At 35.4% G+C, this 20933-nt stretch overlaps 1 protein-coding gene across 4 annotated transcripts in view; it reads left to right on the top strand.

The window, feature by feature from the left end:
* The window catches only part of LOC134532957 (protein outspread), a 236392-nt gene that overhangs the window by 212828 nt on the left and 2631 nt on the right, over positions 1 to 20933 (top strand). For 3 of the 4 annotated variants that reach the window (XM_063370041.1, XM_063370042.1, XM_063370044.1), the window contains exons 20-27: positions 1971 to 2073; positions 4042 to 4251; positions 4580 to 4727; positions 5084 to 5207; positions 5717 to 5869; positions 9102 to 9252; positions 11166 to 11289; positions 20425 to 20535. In XM_063370041.1, coding sequence (XP_063226111.1) covers positions 1971 to 2073; positions 4042 to 4251; positions 4580 to 4727; positions 5084 to 5207; positions 5717 to 5869; positions 9102 to 9252; positions 11166 to 11289; positions 20425 to 20535 — 1124 coding nt within the window. The remainder of the gene's footprint in view (positions 1 to 1970; positions 2074 to 4041; positions 4252 to 4579; positions 4728 to 5083; positions 5208 to 5716; positions 5870 to 9101; positions 9253 to 11165; positions 11290 to 20424; positions 20536 to 20933) is intronic. The other variant, XM_063370043.1, reaches the window with a different exon arrangement.

Raw genomic sequence — 20933 nt, forward strand, 5'->3', positions numbered from 1 at the left:
AAAGTTACCAAAATTAATTTTTTTTCTGCTTTTGAACTTTAGGCCTACAATTGATTTTCAGAGTTAGCTTTAAGGAAGTGAGACAATCTGTATAAAGGAAATTTATACTGTATTGTATATCGGTGTACACATTTGCATGATGATACTTCAGAAAAAATGTGTAAAATGCAGGAAATTTGTAAATATTTTTTTAGCCTCTTTTTTTATATAGTAATTTCTTCACTTGATGTGTATGTATTTATTCCTTTTTTATGCTGAGTTTAGACTCTACAGTAGTTTGATTTAGTCAGCTAATAATGTGTTATGAAACATATTGGCCCTTCTAAAATACAACCTGACTTGGAGCATTAATAAAAATACTTTTCAAAAAAAATAAATTTTGAGAATGTTTGTAAAAAATATTCATAGATGTTTGAATTTAGGTAAACTGTCTTTACTGAAGAAAAAGATTAGTAAAACATTAATGTATATTGCAACAACACCATTGAATTTTCGCTGCTCTAAAAATGGTTGGTTAATTTTGATGGTACCAAATCATTCTCGCATACCAGTCACATCTCACAAATAAGTCCTGTGTTAGCTTGGCGCAGATGGTACAACCAAGGACAAACGTGTCCTTGGGATGGTGGCTAAAAATCTCTAAAGCCCCTTCGTGGGCTGATAACAGATGACTGTAGTCGCAAAAATTATAGTTAAATTTTACAAAAAGATTTATAACCGGTGCAGCCCGGACCACAGTCTTTAAATTGTCACTTAAAATATAATCTTATTTGTTTTGAGCCACTGCCTAACGAGATGTACTTAGTCCACTTAAGCGAGAACTAAAGATTAAAGAAGTGACGTAACTACATCACACAACAGTTTCTCCGTAAAAGGACACAGAACCACACAAATTATGTTACCCTCACATATATAGGGTTTCTGTATAAAACAAACACAATATTACAAAGATTTTTTCTGATTGGTCGCAACAAGAACCTGTTAATTTTACCATCTCCTGTGTAAGCTAACACCTGTCATTTTGCCATAGCTCTGCCTATCTGTCCTTACTTTACCAAAACACTACCTAATGTTCTAGAAACATAATGAAAGCTTTTAAATGAACACAAACGTAGCTATTAACAATATTGAAAGTAAATTATCTACTAAAAAAATGCATTTTTCACAAATACCTATCAAGTCATGTGAAAACCAGTTACAATGTAGTTAAATGTTTTTTCTAGATAAAAAATTATGAAAAATTAGGTTGCCTTAACATTAAACTTATCAAACCAGCTGATCCATCTGAATGACTAAAACCAGAATATTTATTCCTCTTAATAATCCTTACAAAAGCTGGGGAGGTCAGGGTTCTACAATGCCACAAGTGATTAAAGTTAATGTGGTGTTACCAAATACGTAATGTGTTAAATGATTATGCATGTTATTTTTAAACCATTTGTTAAGTTCTATAAGGCCTGCTCACCACATGCACACAAATTCACATGTCCATACTTTAGATTCACATTTATACATACCGATATTTATTTATTTTTGGAAATTGTTGATAAAGAGTGAATTTACATTTACAAATTTTGCTTAGTAATAGCACAAAAAAATATTCCGTAGTGTTTCAATTCAGTGAAGGAAAAAAATGCTCTAAAAATAGAACTTCACATAAGACCTTTAAACCTTTTTAAGTGGTGTATATATTTTCTCTCTTTCTCTTTATTTCTTTCACACTTTTCGTACATACACGTACACCTTTTTTTTTTTTGGTGATGTTCAATGACTACGGAAATTGAAAAATTTCGTTCGAAAATTGTGGAAACGTAGCAGTGCTCGGCGCTGTTGTGTCTGGACGGCCGTCTTTAAGTTCAAACTGGCCTTATGTTGGATACACAAAAGCCGGGAGAAAGTTTTCGTCCACGTGCAAACTACGGCAAGAGGGTGTCGCCACTGATGGGGGCGGGGGCTGTGTTGTGCACCAGGCTGAGCTCCGACCACGAGGAGGAAGTGAGGATGCTGCGACGCTGCCAGGAAGACGACATGCTGCGGCTGCGTGGGGAGCTGGAGCAGCAGAGGCACTCCCTGGTGAGCACGCAGCTCCGCACCGGCTCGCTTGCACCAGCTCGCTCGCCCCGGGTCTTCAGACCCTCGACCGTCTCGCGCAGTCCTCGCGTGTTGTAGCGTGCAGCACAGTCGCCTGTCATCTTCCCTGTTTACCTGCCCCATGAACAAGTCTCAATAGAATGAACGTGCAACTCCGGTTAGAAACGAATTTCGCGATTTTCTTTTCAGTCCGTACAACTCAAAAGTATTGCATGCTTAGTATTTTATGTTGTTGTATGATAGCAAAACTATCCTGGAATACATTTTGAACACTTCAATGGTCATAAAAACAAATAATTACAATTTTAAAAGTACTTGAGAAAAAATTAAAAATTACACAATTTAATTAACGCGATAGTGCTGCAATCTGAAAATTATTTGGCGGAGCAAATGTATTTATGGTTACAAAACGTCTGCTAGAATGCATTGAAATCAGTTTCTAGCCTTGTGCAGGGCACAGTTTATTAAAACGGTTGCTTTTTCGTTACCTAACAGGGATTGGGTTTGAACACATTCTGGAATACGGTCTGTGAGTTAGATTACGGTTGTATGCCAACAAGGTAGTGCTTATTCGCTACCTTACCCAAATGTCTTGGAATACCGGTTTTAGATTCGTGTCCTTAGTATAGTGTCATTGTATATATGTTTTGTTTTTGTCTTAACCAACTGTTTTCACAATTTAATGCTAGTTATACCTAATCCAACCAAGTGTTGAAATGTTACTACTGGTAAACAAAGCCCTCCTAATAAGAGGGACTTGAAAACCTGTTAGGTAGTAGCAAAAATAAATTGATTTGGAATTTTTGAACTAAAAGGTTCTCCTTCAGAATTCGTTCTGACTGTAGAGTTTTTTTTTTTAGAAACCATCAAATTAAAAAAAAAAACACTTTGCAGAATAATCTAGCAACATTAGTACATACACAAAAATAGACTTCAGAATTTTTTTCATATTTTCCCCTAAAAAACAACTATCGTCTTAAAGAACATTTTTTAACGCCATTAAATGATTTTGCCAAAAATAATGTGTATAAACTATAACCTCATCAAAACAAAAAAAAATTTAAACAAAATGAAATAGAACTCTGTATTAGTTTTCTTTTCTTCTGCCATTTCGTCGTTGGAAACAAATGTCCTGACTTCAAAAACGGCAATACTTAGACATTTGTAAGACACCACTGCAATAATTTCTTGGGGAAATAAAAGCATTAAACTACATGTAAAAGAAATATGAACTTAAGTTGTTGACAAAAATAAAGCCGTTCACCATTTTAACTAGATAATCAAAGATACGAAGAAACACTGTGAAACACTTTCGTGTTTATGCCAAACAGTGATACTATCAATTGCCCTTGTAGTAAGAAAAAATGGAAATTCCAGACAGTGTTTTCTTTTGCCGTTTGTGTGCTGTGTTACTTATCTGTGACGTACAGCAGGCCATTCCAAATTGCATCTTTTGCAGTGTTCTGAAATGTAAATAGTAGAAATGTTTTTGTTTATCGGGCAGTGTAATTATGTAAAATAACAATTCTTTAAGAACAGTGCGATAATGTAACTACGAGATTATGCTGTGAAGTATTAGCAAAATAATAATGCGTGATTTTATGCTTATTGCACATGTTGAATATGTATTGAGTTATATAGTTGATTCTTATTCTGTCTAGTACAATGAACTTGACTTTTGAGTTGTCAAACTTTAGCTACTCGCTCGACTCGGCTTGAGTTTTTGAGTTTTGTTCCATCTCCAATTAAAATTATGACATCTGCAAAAAAATCCATAAAGCTATTTTTTTACAAAGTACCAGTCATTTATTTAAATATAAATTTGAATGAGTTTGACACATGCAGCCAGTTGTAATATTTGAGTAAGAGCAAGGTGTGGAGTGCTTGTCAATTATTGGCATTATTGCAGGTCAGGTTGGTTACGTAAGATTGCTTCTGATGCTGTTGCAGGTCTCTCAACACGAACAGGAGCAAGCACATTTGAAAGAGAGAGCACGTCTGCTGGAGCGACGCCTGGGTACGCTCGACAGCGAGTACTCGCAGCAGGTGGAGAACTTGCGCTCTGCCTACCAAAAAACTCTGACTGCTGGTCTGGAGAGGGACATAGAGGGAGAAGAGAACATTCGACAGCGATACCAAGCAGAGATCGAACAACTTAGGGTGACCCAACTAATTTAACTTTTTTGTGTGATATGGTTTCTTAAGTTACTGTTACTGTAATTTTCATTGGCTTTTGAAATCAAATATATTTTGTGAAGTCAAGAAAGTTACATCGGAAATCACTAATTAAACTTGTGAAAAGATGTAGATAATCCCAGCATGCTGCCATTGTTAAATTCTGTTGGCAGTTTTATGTTTTGCATTCTTCACTGCAGAAATGACTAAAATATACATTTATTTCGTGAAGGAAGTAGTATATGTACCAGGTGATATATTTTTTAAGTGGAGCAAAAAAGTGTTGTAAATGATGAAAGTATCATTGTTGTAGGCACTCTGTGAGAAAGGACTGGTTGCGATGGAGAACTCGCACAGGCGCATCATAGCGGAGCTGGACGAGAAGCACAGACAAGAGCTGGAGCAGTTGAGGCTGGAGAAGGAACAAGCTCTGGCAGAGGAGACTCAGGCTACCCTCGCTGGTAAGTACTGCGTGCAGGGGCGTCCCTCTCTTCTTGCTGGCGAGGTAATGACGCTGTTGCACAGGTTCATTGAACGGTTTTGTGGAGGGGACCTATCATAACTAGCCCTTCTAACTTAAATTCATAAATTACTCCAACTGTCCTATTAATAAGTCTCCTGTTTAAATTATCCGTTACTCTACATTTGCATTGCTCTGTGTGTAATACACTTGAAATACTTGCTATCATTACTTTTTGGAGTTTAAAATATTAATATCCTTTATAAAAATTTGTTGCCATTGTCTTGTTTCATTGGAGGTATTAATTTTTTTTGGGTTATTTATACTTTCACAAGTTGTCTCTTTATTTCATTTCAGCCTTGGATGCTATGAGAAAAGCACATGAGACTGAGGTACAGAGAGAAATTGTCAAATTCAAAAACGAATTCATTAAGAAAATGCAGTCCACTCACGACATAGGTGCACTTCATAAAGAACATGAGTGAGTATCAGTTGACAAGTTGTTATAAAATTCTTTAGTAATATAATAATTAGTAATCTAATATTAACAAATAAAACCAAAAAACAAAATTGCAATTTTTTTTTAAAAATCTTTTTAAACTGGGTAGGAAAAATTTAGTGCCTTTTAACTTAAATTGAAATATGGATATCTCAATTTATAAGTCCTTCAGGTCGGTTGCCTAAAGATGGCACAGCTAACATTGTCATTGAAGATGATGTAAGGGTGTGTACTGTGATTCCTTCTTGTTCAAAACTGGTGCACTTTACCCTTTTTGTTCACTTATAACTTTTCAGTTCTCTGTCATGTATAATCAGTGTATAAAATGAATAGAAACAATTTCCAAACTGTCCAGACATTCTCACAGACACAAAGCAGCATACTTGTTACCCGACATGCAAGTTGCCATGTTTACATGTATTTGACAACAGTGTGGTTGTCGAAGTGGTGATGCACTTCCGTTGCACTGAGTTGACGTGCTCTTCCTTCAGAGCGGAAATGGAGGAGATAAAGAAGGAAATACTGTCGCTGTCTGAGCGATACTCCGTGAAGTGCGTGGAGTCTGCAGCGCTGGAGGAGCAACTGGCCGTGGTCACGAAGCAGCTGACTCAAGCCCAGCAGCATGTACAGCAGTTGGATGCGAGGTGGGCTGCATGCTTGTCACAGGTGTCATTTCTGCTGCAGTATCCAGCCTGTGCTTGCCTTGTGATTATAGTTTGGAAATAATGATTTTAATTAGTTTCCTGATGTAGTAAATCTGTGTAGTGACAATGTGTATGAAAGTAGATCAGAATTTTCAAACTTTTAATAGCCAATTGGTTTTATTGTGTTTCTCAAAAGTAAAAAAAAAAAAAAAAAAAATTAAAAATAAGTGTAGTGTGTGTATGAAAGAAGATAAGAATTTTCAAACTTTTAATTGCCAATTATTTAACTTGTGTTTCTCAAAAGTTAAAATAAAAAAAATTAAAGAAAACAGGGAAAAATAAGTGAATTATATATGGAAATTAGTAGGCCTGTGTTGATATTAATTTTTTTTAAAACAAATACAAATAGCTTAATCATTCGTGTTAGATTCAACTAACACTTGGAAATAACTAATATTTAATTGCTGATAAATAATAAGATGAAGCATACCTCATAGGTTGGTTGTATACCAATACCAAGTTTACGTCCTTTGTACAACGTAAATAAATACCAAGTTTATATGGTTTAATGAAACTGCATAATCAAAAATATGAACAAGTTTTGTCATTTTAAACATTCAACAAGTATTTAAAGTTTGTATTTCACTTCTGTCTCAGAAATTGGCAATGGAAAACATTACATGGACAATTCAAAACACGTAATATTTGAGACATTTGAAACTTTAAAACATACAACTATTTGTAACCATTTCATCACACATACCAATAGTGGAAAAAAAAAAAAAGTCAACAACCATGGACTACATACAACATACAATAAGGACACTCCTTTGCAATGGCAGATAAATGAAGTAAACTCAATAGTTGCAATGGCACATAAATGAACCAATCTACCACCATGGACACAGTAGAAGCTTACTTGCTGTATGTATCTATGACAAAACAGATGTTTCGATTCGAAAACATAATAAACGTAAATGATGGTTCCAGATTTCAGAGGAAAATAACATGAAAATGTATTTGTAGGTAATATTGCAACACTAAAATATAAATTACTCGTTTCCCTTTAACAACAAAAGACAAAAAATAAATAAATAAAAAATAACTTTTTTAGTGGGTATACTATCAAATCTGTTATAATTTATTGTAAAAATTTTAAGCATTCACTAAATTCTTTGACTGCAACAATTTTTGATGTAATGAACTATTACCATAAAAACAGGGGTTTAAATTAAAACAAAAAAAAAAAAAACATCCTTACTATCAAATAAATTGGAATATATTTTAAACGATCTTAATACTATCTTAAACTTTGGTCGAAAACAATCTTTATGCGACTACGTATTAGTGCACTGGATTAAAAATAGTGTTTGAAAGTAAAAAAAAAATTCATGACATACCTTTGTACGCATAATATGAAATTTATTCTAAGCTATTCAATGCTGGATACATTGAGTTAAAAAGGGATTTTTTAGAGATGGGTCGAGTCTTGGTTTATCGAGTCGAGCCGAGCCGAGTTGGGTCAGATTGACTCAACTCGAAAACCGAGTCACATATTTTATCAAGTTCGAGACTCGAAACACGTTTCGAGTTAAGTACCAGCATCGTAACATTATAGCACTTTATTATAGGTTGTCTTAACGTTTTCGCCAAGTCATTAATACAGCAAGAAATGATAATGACCTTTAAACAAAACAAATCCCGTGCTAACCCAACCTTGCCCGCTACCGTGCTACGGCGCTAAAATAGGTACAAGTGCAACCAAACCTAGGCCTACCTTCATTTATGAACGTGACGTCGTAACGTGATTTTGTCGATAGTGGCGACAGTTTATAGGACAAAATTATGTCACATGACCATTTTATATAAAAAAAAATGCTTGGAAAACAGCGTGCACTGTTTTCATTTTGTTTTTCATCCTTTGTTTACTTCAAATACGGTACCGCATTTGTTTACAAAATACGTCAAAGGATTTTCACTGAAGAAAAATTTGTTGCAAAACGCACATATATTAATAATCATCACGTTTATCGTGCCCCGTTTATAATAACTCGTATAAACAAGAGATTTCCGTAACCTAAAAATATAAACACAAAATAATTATATTATAATATTTAGTAAATAACACCAAGCTGTGAAACGTGAAAATGGCTGCGTGTTAGGCCAGCCAGCCTTTCATTATGGAACTAAATTTAGCTGTGCTCCGCTACGCAGTGCTGAGTGTCAATAACGTTTAGGATAAAATTACTTTCTTTTTGTTTGTTACTGATCGCCAAATCAAATGCATGAAATATTTATTTAAAAACATATTGATATTCTTGTAGTTGTAACAAGTTCCGGGCGAATAATCTTGCCGCGGAAAGTGTATTTACATTGAGAATGTGACATTGTGACAAGGCCTATATCCCTTGAGCTGTTTGTTCATGTGGGGATCTGCCGGTGGATCGGAAAAAAAAAGTTACGTAACTCGGGAAGCCTTCTTTTCACAGACGAAAGAGCCAAACTCCCGATCGTACATCTTCGTTTTTTTTTGTTCATTGTAAATAAATATGGCGGTGTTGATAAAAGCAAATACCATAAACAAGGCAACAGTATTTATTTGTACGCCGCCATATTTTTCGTTTGCAGTGTGTCTGTGAATGTTTATTTTGGACAACTCATGATAACTATGGTCAATTAGGTTAGGTTAGCTACATTATAAATACTTTAAAACATTGTGGACGGTTCATATGGTTAGGATAGCTACATTAAAGATACTGTGAAATCATGTTGAAATAAATCTTAGTTTTTTATATTTAAATAACATAATGATTTGAATTAATCATTTAAAATATTTAAATAATGCAGATGCATCTTGGATACACAATTTTTATATCAATGGGTGTAGTAATATTTTATTTATCATATTCGACGCAAAAAATTATAAAATTATGAAACTCAAACTGACTCGACCTCTTCAAAAATTTTGTGACTCGAACTCGACTCGACTCGAAATATGAATTGCAAAACTCGGCTCGGCTCGACTCGAAGCCAAAAAACCTCAACTCGTCCATCTCTAGGATATTTTGTTTTGTTTGGATTCCTATTCGTTATTTCTATTTGAATTCAATATACATATTGGAGAATACTTCGGTGTTTGTGTTGTTATTCTGTGTGTGAACTGAAAAGCAGTTGTTCGCACGGGCCCAGTGTGTTTGTACGCGAGACGAGCGGCTTGTGCGCGGGCTCGCAGGAACAAGCAGCTGCGGGCCCACCTGGTGTCGGAGGTGAGCGAGCTGGAGACGGGAGACACGGCCCAGCTGCTGCGTCAGCGGGACCAGGAGCTGGTGAAGAAGCAAGAGGAACTGGGGCAGCTCCAGAGGGAGCTGAGCACAGCTCGGGCGGTGAGTGCCTGTTGCCCGCACGGTGCAGTGGCGACACAGACGTTCAGTAGCTCTTCGTCTTCGTCCTTTGTATGCACCGGAACCCGAGATCACCTTGATTCAGGAAGACCCGGAGGTTTTGCACATTCAGATTAAGATCTTGTGTATTAAAACTTATGAATTGTACAGTCAGAGTAAGATATTGTACAAAATAAGATCATCTACATTCAAAATCAGATCATTTACATTCATAGTTAGATCTTCTATATACTACATTTATTCAAAGTAAGGACCTGCTCATTCAAGTTAAGGTTTCTCAAATTTAAAATAAGGTCTTGCAGATTTTTTTATTTTACCTCGTATTGGTTTTTTATCCCTGGTTACTGATAAAAAAAATGTTCAGGAAATAAGATTTTGATAATGTCATATCCTTTACATATCTAGCTGTTTATTGTTCTTATATGGATATGTGTGTATAAATGTGTATGCATATGTATATACACACATATATTAAAGTAATGGTTAAGGTTTTTTTTTAATATCTTTTATTCTTTTCTCAAGAGACATTCATGTACTTCTTCATTTACTTGCAGTTCTCTCACTTCTTAAATATACTTTTAATTGTGTCAACACCGTGTAAAAATTTAGTAGTAAACAAATTCAATTTGTGAGGAAAAAAACGACACTTTTTTAAGTCATGGATTCAGGTATGTATGTAAATGTTTTTCAGTAGATAGAGTGCACAATTATTTTTGGGTTGAATTGGAAATGGGTCTAATCAGTTTATAATTTTTTTGGTCATCAAAACATTATGCATTAAGAAATTTTTAAAAGTTTTGTTTAAATGTTTGTATGTAAAACAGTAAACTGAATTGTGCTTGCTTTAAAACTTGCTGTCATTCCAATTTAAGTAAATTAAATTTTTACAGTAATAAAGTATATGTGGCCAATATTATGTCCAATTATTCTTCATTTTATTAATAATTTTTAATACTAATAAGCAAGATCTAACACATTCTGCTTAGCATTGATTAATAGCATGTTTTACTAAAATGCTGCATAGCAACAATATTAAACACACTAACTTGATTATAAAGATATACAGGTACATAATGATTTTAATTTGTACTTTCTTGGTTGGGGGGGGGGGGGGGGGGGTACTAAAATGTTAATTTTCAAGATTTGTTTATTAATCCATATGAGACATGTAGTATCTGTCATTGCATTTATTTATTTCTGAAGATTACATATTATGCCACTTAAAAAATTTAAAAAGTAGAATCTGTTGCAAAGTAATGTAGGGATTATTTCTGGCATTTTAATTGGTTTACATAGCTGGTCTGGCCACAGATTGTTAAAAACATTCCGTAAATCATATGGTTCATGTTCATTCAGAAAAATATTTTGGTGTGAATTTATAACATTTGCCTCTCATAGACAATGTAATAATTGGAAAATACATAGTCACTAAATTTGGGTTAAATTAACAAGGTGAAAGAAAGGTTTTTCTTAAAAGATTGTGTATTTTAAATTTAATATTAAGCAAGGCAGCAGTTAAACCTTTAGCTAGACTCGTGTTGCAGCCAATCATTTGGGTTGAAGGTAGGATCTCTTTTTAAACAAGTAAAACCTGAAATTTGAACTGTAAAAGTCTGAATTTCTTTTTGTTTATTCAAATTAAGTAGGTAATGCTAATGTTCCCTCTCTGTACTTTGTAAGCATGGAGTAGTTGGTCTGCAAATATTTTAATTTCACTTTTTTTCCCCCTGCATATTTTGTAGCAAATTTGTGTTTGAAGTAATGTTACGAATGTTTTTATTTTATTACTTGTGTTTGGTTTGGTATTTGCACCAACGCTGTGAGGTTTGCAGTAATGTTGGCTTGCTGTGAGGCGTCAGTGACCAGTTCTTGTGTTGCTTGTTGTTCACTAACAGCATGGGGAGGAACTCATTACACTTTGCTCTCAGTTGAGTAACGAGCACTCTAGCCAACGCGACAGGGCCGCAGTGTGGGCCCGCCTGCAGAAGCTGGCTGCCACTTGCCCGTCACTGAGGAAAGGTACGACCCAAACTCGCATCAAGGGCCATCTCTTTGTTTTGCATTTACTTCTGTTCAGTGGTCACGGTCTTGTCTGTAGGGCATATGTCATTAGCATAACAGATGCTTGGGTGCTTGTAATAACTACCCTGTGGCTAGGAGTGGCTCAACATTCAATTAATTATCAGTATCTATCTTCTGTTTTTAAATGTGCTGAAAATAAAAACATAGAATTGTCTAAATGTAAGAAAATTACTACACGGTATATATTGCGGTTGGTCTGATGAGCAGTGGAAACCCTTCCAAAATGTGTGCTATTCACATGTAGTATTTTATGTACAAACTTGTGATGATTTTAAGAATTTGGAAATGCCAAATTTTATAAACTAATGAACTACGTCTAATGAATGTAGTAATGAAATGTGTTTTAGTGGTTAAGTACATGAAGTAGGTGCTGCAACAAGGATTTGCATTTACATAATTATTTACATTTCAAAAATAGTGCACATTAATATTTAAATGTTTGTTTCAAAATGTCAAAATCTCAGGCTTTTCACTTAAATTTATTAGTATGACATTTCGGAAACATCATATTATTTAATATACACATTATCTTTAATAGTTATAACTTCCAAATGGATTAAACACATTTAATTCTTTTAGTGTGGCAAGAGTGTCTTTAACTCTATGGACATGAACCTTAACCAGTGATAAAGATTCAATTTTGTGGTGATGGCTTTAAAATGAGGTTGCATTCATACTGGAGACTCAATTATGGTGGTGGCAGCTAAAATGCTTGATTTAACATGAGCTACTTAAAGAACCTGTGTGACTCAACTTTAAGATCATAGCATCTTGTCCATGGCTTTGCTAATACAAAACTTACATTCCCTTAGTAAGAAATTATTTTATTTGAATTGAGGAATAGTAAGTCAAATAACACTGACATTACGTTAGTGATGGGTCAGTTACGATTTTTCTTGAATCCAAATATTGAATTTGAATCACTAAGACTACCTTAAATCCACAACTGAAATCTTATGGATGAAAAAAATAAATCTATATAATAGAGAATAAATAAAAATATTGTGTTGAAACATACATTTGAAACTTGGAATGTTCATTTATGAATAAAGTTTTGAGAATAAATACATAATGTAATTTTATATACCAGTAAATGGTTACATATTAAAATACGGTACAGTAATTGGATAGGTTCTTTGGATGATTCTTACAATGAGAAAGACAGATTTAAATCATTATGTATTTTAGACACGCCATTGCTATTTTGCACTGTATGTCCTGGAGAAAACCTGAAGAATGGAGAAAAAAAGATAGATACTCACACAGGAAACAAGCCAAAATCAGCCGATGTCAAATGTTAATTGTAGATAGCAAAGAGAATTCTGTGGGAGGATTTAGTCAGAACATTGTAACAGCACAGACGAAAATAGGAGGCTTCCCAAGTCAAAACAGCTGCAAAGTTTCTGGAACTGAGATTTGTTCCCATCAGGCAGACTGATAGCGGACAATGGGAAACTGTGGCATGGCCAATGGCAAATGTTGCAATGTATTGTCTTGTAAAGTATGCTGTGTTCGTATCTGCTGTCTTCATTGTGTTGTCTCCAGATTATATTTTTAGTATCATTGTTGGGTTAATCTGTCTCTGTTGTCTAAGGTTGTTTGCCTGTATTTACATAATGGTTTTGTTGCAACTGTCTAGTCTTTGTCAGCCCACTGTGTTCATCTGTGCTGTGATATTGTTTTGACTAATTCCTTCCACAGATTTCTCTGTGCTTTCTATACAATTAACATTTGACATTGGCTTGTTTTCTATGTGTTTGTGTATTAATTTTTCTTTGTCTGTTTTCTGGTTTTCTCTATGACATAAAGTGCAAAATAGCAATGGTGTATGTCCAAAATAATAATTTAATTCAATATTATAGGTACTAATAAAATACTAATAAAAACACAAATTGGCCTAGTAAGCTCTGAACTGTTGGTCTTTAATTTTTGAATTTATTTATTCAATCCAATATTTTTCTTCAGATCTTTTTCTTTGATTCTGAAATTTTCAATATATTAGAGATTCAATGGAAGTCAAAAGTTCGAGGGTTCAATTGGTCCGTCCATGTATTTTATATATGTAAGAATAATATTTGAGCAGTTTTAAGACTGCTTATTCCAACATGAGTGTAACACATTCCTACTGTCATCACATGGATTGTGGCATCTTGTCTTGATGCTGACACGTAGGTGTGTTGTGTGGATGCTGGATACAAAATAGGTATGAGTTGCTTTCCAGCTTGTCTGTCTACCAGACCCTTCGTTGGCCTATGGCCTGGTGTCAAATACTCCTGGAGGTGATGGTGAAGAGGTCTCTCGCTAGGAATTTTGGTGGATGAAGGGGCATTAATATGCTGGTAGCTGCACAGTTCCCTCTTGTTTGTCATCGTTGGCCAGCAAGGGCGCCCATACCCGGGGGCAGGGGGGGGCCGTGGGCCCCCCCTAGCTTTCAGGGAAGGAAAAAAATATAGTGTAGTCAGGTGTTTTACTTTAAAGAAAATTATTTAAATTCGGTATTATGTAGAAGTGGTTCAACACGAAGATATTATTGTATATTGTTTTTTACATGTCTACTTCATTTTTTATGTTAGTTCAAGCATTAGTTTCTGCTGCTGCGATATAAAGTGTTGTGAACAGGGAGAAAATGCTGTTCAAGTGCAACGCCCGTGGCGAGTCATTCCCCTTCGTATTCCTACCCAAGCTCGCGCGATAACACAACACAACAGATTTAGACCAGTCAGTGTTAGACGACGCGACAGTTGACATGTACTTGTAGACGGCGAAATGTTTTGCTACTTTTTCGTCATAATAATGTGTATGTTCACAAATAACAACTCAAAACAGAGATTTTTCAATAGTATTTAGGTCTACAGTTTTATGCATTTGGTCTAGATTTAGTTTAGTGTATTCAGTCAGTATAAATAACTTAAGTGTAAATAAATCAGTGAAAAGTGTAAAGATAAAAACCATTGTTATTATGTAGTGTTTCTTAGTTTTCCTCATTCGTCACATCCGCTCAGAATATTCACAATTTTTAAGGTAAGCTAACACCTTTAAAGTTACTCAAATAAGAATTATTGTCCAGAAAAGTCTACAACGTAAAATTTATGTTGGAATTTTGAATTTAGAGGAAAACCACTTTTTCCCTTCAAAAGTGTTTAAAGGGATAAGGATTCCGCTACCTTCAGTAGACTCGGAAGCAATTTACACTGGAATCTCGATTTTACGTACGCTCACGGTCGCTTGGATTGCAATCGTAAAATCGTTATCTTCATAAAATTTTAAACACCCCACCCCGTGAAGATACATGTTATAATTTATTGACCGGAATATATATAATATTAATAATATTAAATAGTAAAAACAATGACTGCCCTCTGTCCTCCCCTGCGTTCCCCTTATTTTTTTAACATTCCATAACTTGCCTCATTGCACGAGTGATATAAAAGTGACATCAAAGCGACTAAACACAGTTGCACCACGCTTTGCATCATGTTAACTTTTGTGTGGTGACAGTAGGTTGTCCGACATGCCTTTCTTGGAGATCTTTCCTTTTCGTAAGACGCTTGCTACTAAAATAAATTTATATTTGAGTTTGCAAACTTGTCCACTCCTTGCCAGAGATGACTGAACACAGACGAGACTATCCAGGGTAGGGTTGATGAGCTGGAAGAATTCCCTGCCTTGCATTTTTATGGACGTCACCTTATCATATTTATCAGTTAATCTTTAACAGATCGGCTTGAAAAATATTAATGAACGCACTTTTAATAACATAATCGAGGAGAACAAGCACACAGTTCAGTGTTCACCTGTACTGTTTCATAAAAGTGATCATAGGTAGGGATTGGAAAAATTCGCGGTTTCAATGACCACTAGGATAGACTCCACGATTCTCTATGTACTCGGGCAAATATCACCTGGCTATTGGCTACCGACTCGGGACACCTGTTTATTGCGATTCTTATGATTCGATACTTCTTTTGTTGAGTGTTTGCCATTGGCTCAGAGTCCTTCAGGTAAATTGCGGTCCAATCACTGACGCAGCATTAAGATAAACGAGTTTGGATTCCAGCCTGTCTCGAAAGGAATCCGCGAATTTTTACGGTCTCTAATCATAGGCTTATTTGGTGAAGAAAAACGCTGCTCTGTAACGACAGACATTCATTAAAAACACAGTACATTTTAGTGCGAGAAGCCCTTGAATTTGTGATAGCCATAGGGAATTATTTGTTTGTATAGTAAGTTAAAAAAAGCTTAGTTAAAAATCCGCTCGTCACGTGTACTTGCTGCGTCACTTATACCATTTTTGAGCGTTTTTTTTACTGGGAAACCGATGCTGCGAAGGTAATGAATGCGATACAGGTCAAGATAATGCCTAATGGCATGGGTTGCTGGATATTAGCGGAAAGAAGAGGAAGTAGCTACTCAATATCGTTTCTTTCTCTCACACTTACAAGGTTTCAAGCTCAGTTGCTCTGCTCACGAGCTGGAAATGTTGGAATGGGTAAGGAATGTTGAGTATAGTTCATTTGCGGTAAAATAAATATGTTTACGGCCTTGACATAATTTTTCAATCAAAGGAATTTCGAACTTTGTGACAAATAGTGTACCTAGTCCATTTTTTCTTTTCGATTTTGAGTTTGATGCTGCAATAACTTATACAATATTCACAAACGGTAAATGGCTGTTGTATTAGCTTAAAAATATGAATACGCTGTGCATTAAAATTAATATTTTTATATGTTTTCATAGTGTTTTTAAATTTTTTATTAAATATATTTTGGTGTCAAATTTTCCGAATTTTAGATGGTTCCTGAAAAATGTATTCGTAAAATCGCGGCTTCGTTGAGTCCGGGCTCCGTAAAATCGAGGTTGTAATGTACTCTTAATTCTGAAGTTAAGTACTGAACATGTTATTTAAGGGTTTATCAGGGCCGTATTTACGCGCAGGCTATCTAGGCTGTAGCCTATGGGCCCGCACCACAAATGGGGGCCCGCACCACACGACACGAAAAAAAAATTACATATACTGCGACGTGGATCTTCTTATATTCTTAAAATACGCGTCGACATAGTGTCCAGTTGTTTTGTGTGGATTAATTGCGCCGAACTAAACACTTCTGTGGAAAGCTGATATATGAGTTATGTCAGCATTTAGAAATTTTCGATTATTTTCATTGGTTTTGGTGTCACTTAATTCCTTAACCTCTAAATACTGTTTGGTTAAATTGTCTAGTTAAATAATAAACTAATTTTTTCTGCGCTTTACTATCACTAAATAAACTTATAGTCCTCGACTACTGAATCCATCTGTGCTAATTCTAAATGATAAGCAATTATGATTCATATCGAAACATAGTAATATTCATTTAATTGTGAAACAATTTTTGACTATAATTATAAGCGTAGTTCAGGTGTTACATTTAAAAACAACTGTTTTCTGACTGTGATAACATATTTAAATCGTTTCTCTCCCAAAGTTGAATCTTTTGACCAACACGTTTTAAACTTTATAATTATTTTAATTTAATTTGTACGCGACATTTATTTATGGGTAAAGAGAACAATTAGTTGAAGGACTGTATTCTTGATATCCGTGTACACGAGACGCTGCAAAAGTACAAGGACTGTATTCCTGCATTTTTGTTGCTGAAAATTCGTTTGTTTCAATAAAATAGTTAATAATTAATTAATAAAGTAGCCAATATAGATTTTTTTATGGCGAATGAGTACTGTGGACTGTGGACTAGTATTTTAGTAACCGGACAAAAATATTTAATAGGGTCAGAACTGTAACTATTTTATGGCTAGTAACAAGCCGCAGTTAAGTCTTCCAAAATATTAAAAATACTTCATACCTCTAAGTCTGGCCCCCCCCTACAAATTATCATATGGGCGCCCTTGTTGGCCAGAACACAATCTCTGGAAACATCTGCGGTGGGATAAGTGGAAATGCAGTGGGTCTTTTGATGATGGGAATGGTAGGTATAGTGAGGATGCTTGACCATTCTTGATGATGACTTGCCGTAATTGGTGGAATATTACAGCGAGTAACAACCACCCCGTAGAGACTGGTTCCAGCTAGACCTATTACTGCTTAGCTAAATCATATTACATACCTAGTAGTAGTGTGAGGGATTTGCAAAACTTCAGTAAGGGGTGCCATCAGCTTCTCATTTCAACATGGTATGTTTGTATGTATAATAATTAGCTAACATGGTTGTAACAGAGTACGTATGTTACTGAATTGCTCAAACTGTGAAATAGCTCTAGTAGGTACCTCATTATTTAATAGACATACTAATATTCAATTATGCCTCCTTGTTACATGAAACGATGCCTTATTATAGGTCTCAAACACTGCAATAGTAAATCTGACATCCAAAACTTAGGATGTAATGGCTGTGTAATGCTTATGCATCTATCTTCCCTGCTCAGAAGTAATCAAATACAGTCCCCGAATATCTTGGAGGCTTTAAAAACTTTTTTTAATTAGTGTACAGATGTAGTTAATAGTGGTTGGTTAATAATGCCTGGAAGTAGCTTTAGATTTGCCTGGAAATATCCATTGTACATAATATGTAATGTTGTAGTGTTATTGTTATTTAAATTATTATTTTTTATTTACAAATTTGTTTTAACATCTCTGCATGTGAACTTCAGATATTGAATTTCTTTGCTATATTTAATGCATTATAAGATGACATGATATTGAAAAATTATTTGTCTTTATGTATGTGCAATGTTTTAATTTAATTATTTTATATTTTTATAGTATAAATACAGTTGAGCCTACATTTTCTGTGAATGTGTATATGAACATACTTAATTATGTGTTAGTTTGTTTCTATCAGTATGCAGACAGATCTTACACTTATGCTAGGTAAGGTTATGGTTTTTTTACTTACTATGTGAATCTCATTTTGTTTTTTATATTGTGTGTGTGTGTGTATATGTTCGCATGCAGTGCACTATTAACTAGTGCCAACCTTTTGAAAAAAGTCAACAGTGAGGTTGGTACTTTTAACTCATTAATTTCTAAATTAACGTGCTTTCCAAATACATACTTTAGTCATACAAGGTTATTGGATTTTGCAAATAACCAGGAGTACTGTATGTCAGTGGTGGCTAAATTAAGACTAAGACTGGCTTGCATAGTTGTGACTGAGACAAAGTAAAGAATTTCTTCATTTGATATACCTGTAAAGTCTTTGCTTAAATGTTACCTACCTGGTTCTGCAAGTGGCTGTTTGCCTAAGTAATTTCATTTGACATCGTAGGATAAGCTGTCCAAATCTGTTACAGCATTTACTAGTAGATTTAAAGTGTGAACCACCCAGTGTTCCTTAAATTTTCTAACTCTATTTTGTGTCATTGCTAATGCCACTAAGCAGATGAAATAGCAAATTTCATGATTATCAAAGAACAGAAAAAATACAAAATTATTTAAGTCTCCTGAGACACTTGCACAATAGCACTCCCAAGTTCATGTTATGGATTTAAAAAAATGTATTTAATCAGTCTTAGTAACTAGTCATTGCAATAAATTGGATATTACATTCTCTACGTTAACATCACTTGGTTATAGTGGCCTTAAAACACGTTGTAACTTGCCTCCTTTCATTTCAGTAACCGTGATCCCTCGTAATTTGGCAGCGGTGTACTTGTCCAGCTCCCTTCGCAGTTCAAGACCCCTCCAGCGAGTCCATGGCAGTATTCAGACGTCCCAGGCTTCCACCTCCCACTTCACGTATGACGGCTAAGTCCGCGAACACAAGTCCAAAACAACCAGTCTCTACACAGACGGACAATTTTTACCGCTCACTTTAATATGTGTGCACCCATAAGGTATTGACCAGCAGTAGCTATTGGCTTCCATTCGTTTTTGTTGGACAACTTCGCATACCGATGTAACCGAACGTAAACCGAGTTGTGTGAACTCGCAAATCACAAAACAGCTATCATTTTCATAAACCCAGTATGTGCTGACTGAATAAGCAGTCATTTTCACAATACGCAAGCGTAACTGCATGTAACATAACTTACGTAACTCTGCATAACCCACTCTGGGGTTTATATTACTTGCATAAAATCGTGTCCAGGTATACCCTCACCAAGTTCTCCTAACCTCCGACAAACTCTAATGACAGTTATGCCCTGTATGCCCTTAAGTATAACCGTTCGCGTTAAGTCTTCATGTCGTATACTCTGTGGTGACAGAATGTCCAAGTCCTGCTCGGACTTATAATTTCTCCAGTACCTGCTGCAGTGATTTACCTCTATAGTTTTATTTTTCAGCCTCATCACACTGAAAATAATTCTATCACTAAAGTTAACGTAGAGACTCAGCGTCTTACCAATACTGGGTGTTCCAATGGTGATCGGGCAGTATAACGAAATGCGGCGAGTCGGAGTGTCGGGGAGGCATAACGACTTTCTTCTTCGGTGGGCGACTGCTCTCCAGCAGGGTGTTTACATACGGCCATTAAAGCAACGTAGAAGGTTCTTTCAAAATCTTCTATAGTCTCGCTATAATAGCCGTCTTCGGCTGACGTCGCCGTTGGTGTGGACACTGGAGCCTATTTTTCTCAGCTGCTTCATGGGTTGCCTACCTACAGGCTTAAGATAAGAGCCAGTAACATGGTAAGACACATCCAGGCAAAAAAAGGAGGGGGGGGGGGGGGGAGGGTCACCTAAAGGCCTAACACAAGAATGCAACATGCAATGATCGCAAAAAAACTACTTAATACAACGGGCTAGTCACCATCAACCCTACAACTTGAAACAGTTGAATTGTTGAAAAAAATGTTCATCATTATTCTTTTCAGTAATGTTTTTCCACAAAAACTTGTTAAAATTGTTATAGTTCGATTTAAAAACTTTGTTTGCTTATGCTCACACTTTTCAAAAAGGTTAAAAAAGTTTTTAAAAAAATTTGCTTTTTCAACCATTACCTTTTCGGAAACTAAGTGGCATTCATACTACCTACCCACTTCCTTCATGTGTTTTATGATTTAGTGTTGGTCATTGTTTTAAGCTATGGACAACAAATGAAAATTTTAATTTTTTGTTTTTTTTACTTTTCAGGACTCAAGGCCATTGAGTCCAGTCGACCCAAATCAGATTGTGGTGTTGCGAAACAAGTCACAAGTTCCAGGTTTAAACAGCAAAAGGAACCGCCAACTCTCACCAGTGCAGGTATTGCACAAAATGTTGACATGTTAGAAATACAGTTATGGTTTACCATTAAATTGATTTGAAGCATGTCATGTTTTATATACAGCAAAACCCCTTATTTGCACTTTTCGTGGGGACAAAGTAAAAAAGTGTAAAAAGAGGGAAAGTGTAAATAAATGGAAAAGTAAGAAATACGTTAAAGTTAATTAAAATACAGTCGCATCCTGCAGCGTTCATAACAAATACGGGCTACATTACACATACGCATTGCACCACAGTAAAAAAGTTAAAAAAAAAAGGGCCGCAAATTGGAAATTTACCGTCAATAGCGCGCCGTGCGTGGAGATAGGTCATTGTACTCAATCAGCTGTTGTTACGGCGCGGGGTAGCCGCCTGCTGGCTCTCTCTGTTCTCTGAGC

Source organism: Bacillus rossius, chromosome 6, assembly GCF_032445375.1.
Source record: "Bacillus rossius redtenbacheri isolate Brsri chromosome 6, Brsri_v3, whole genome shotgun sequence".
NCBI lineage: Eukaryota > Metazoa > Arthropoda > Insecta > Phasmatodea > Bacillidae > Bacillus > Bacillus rossius.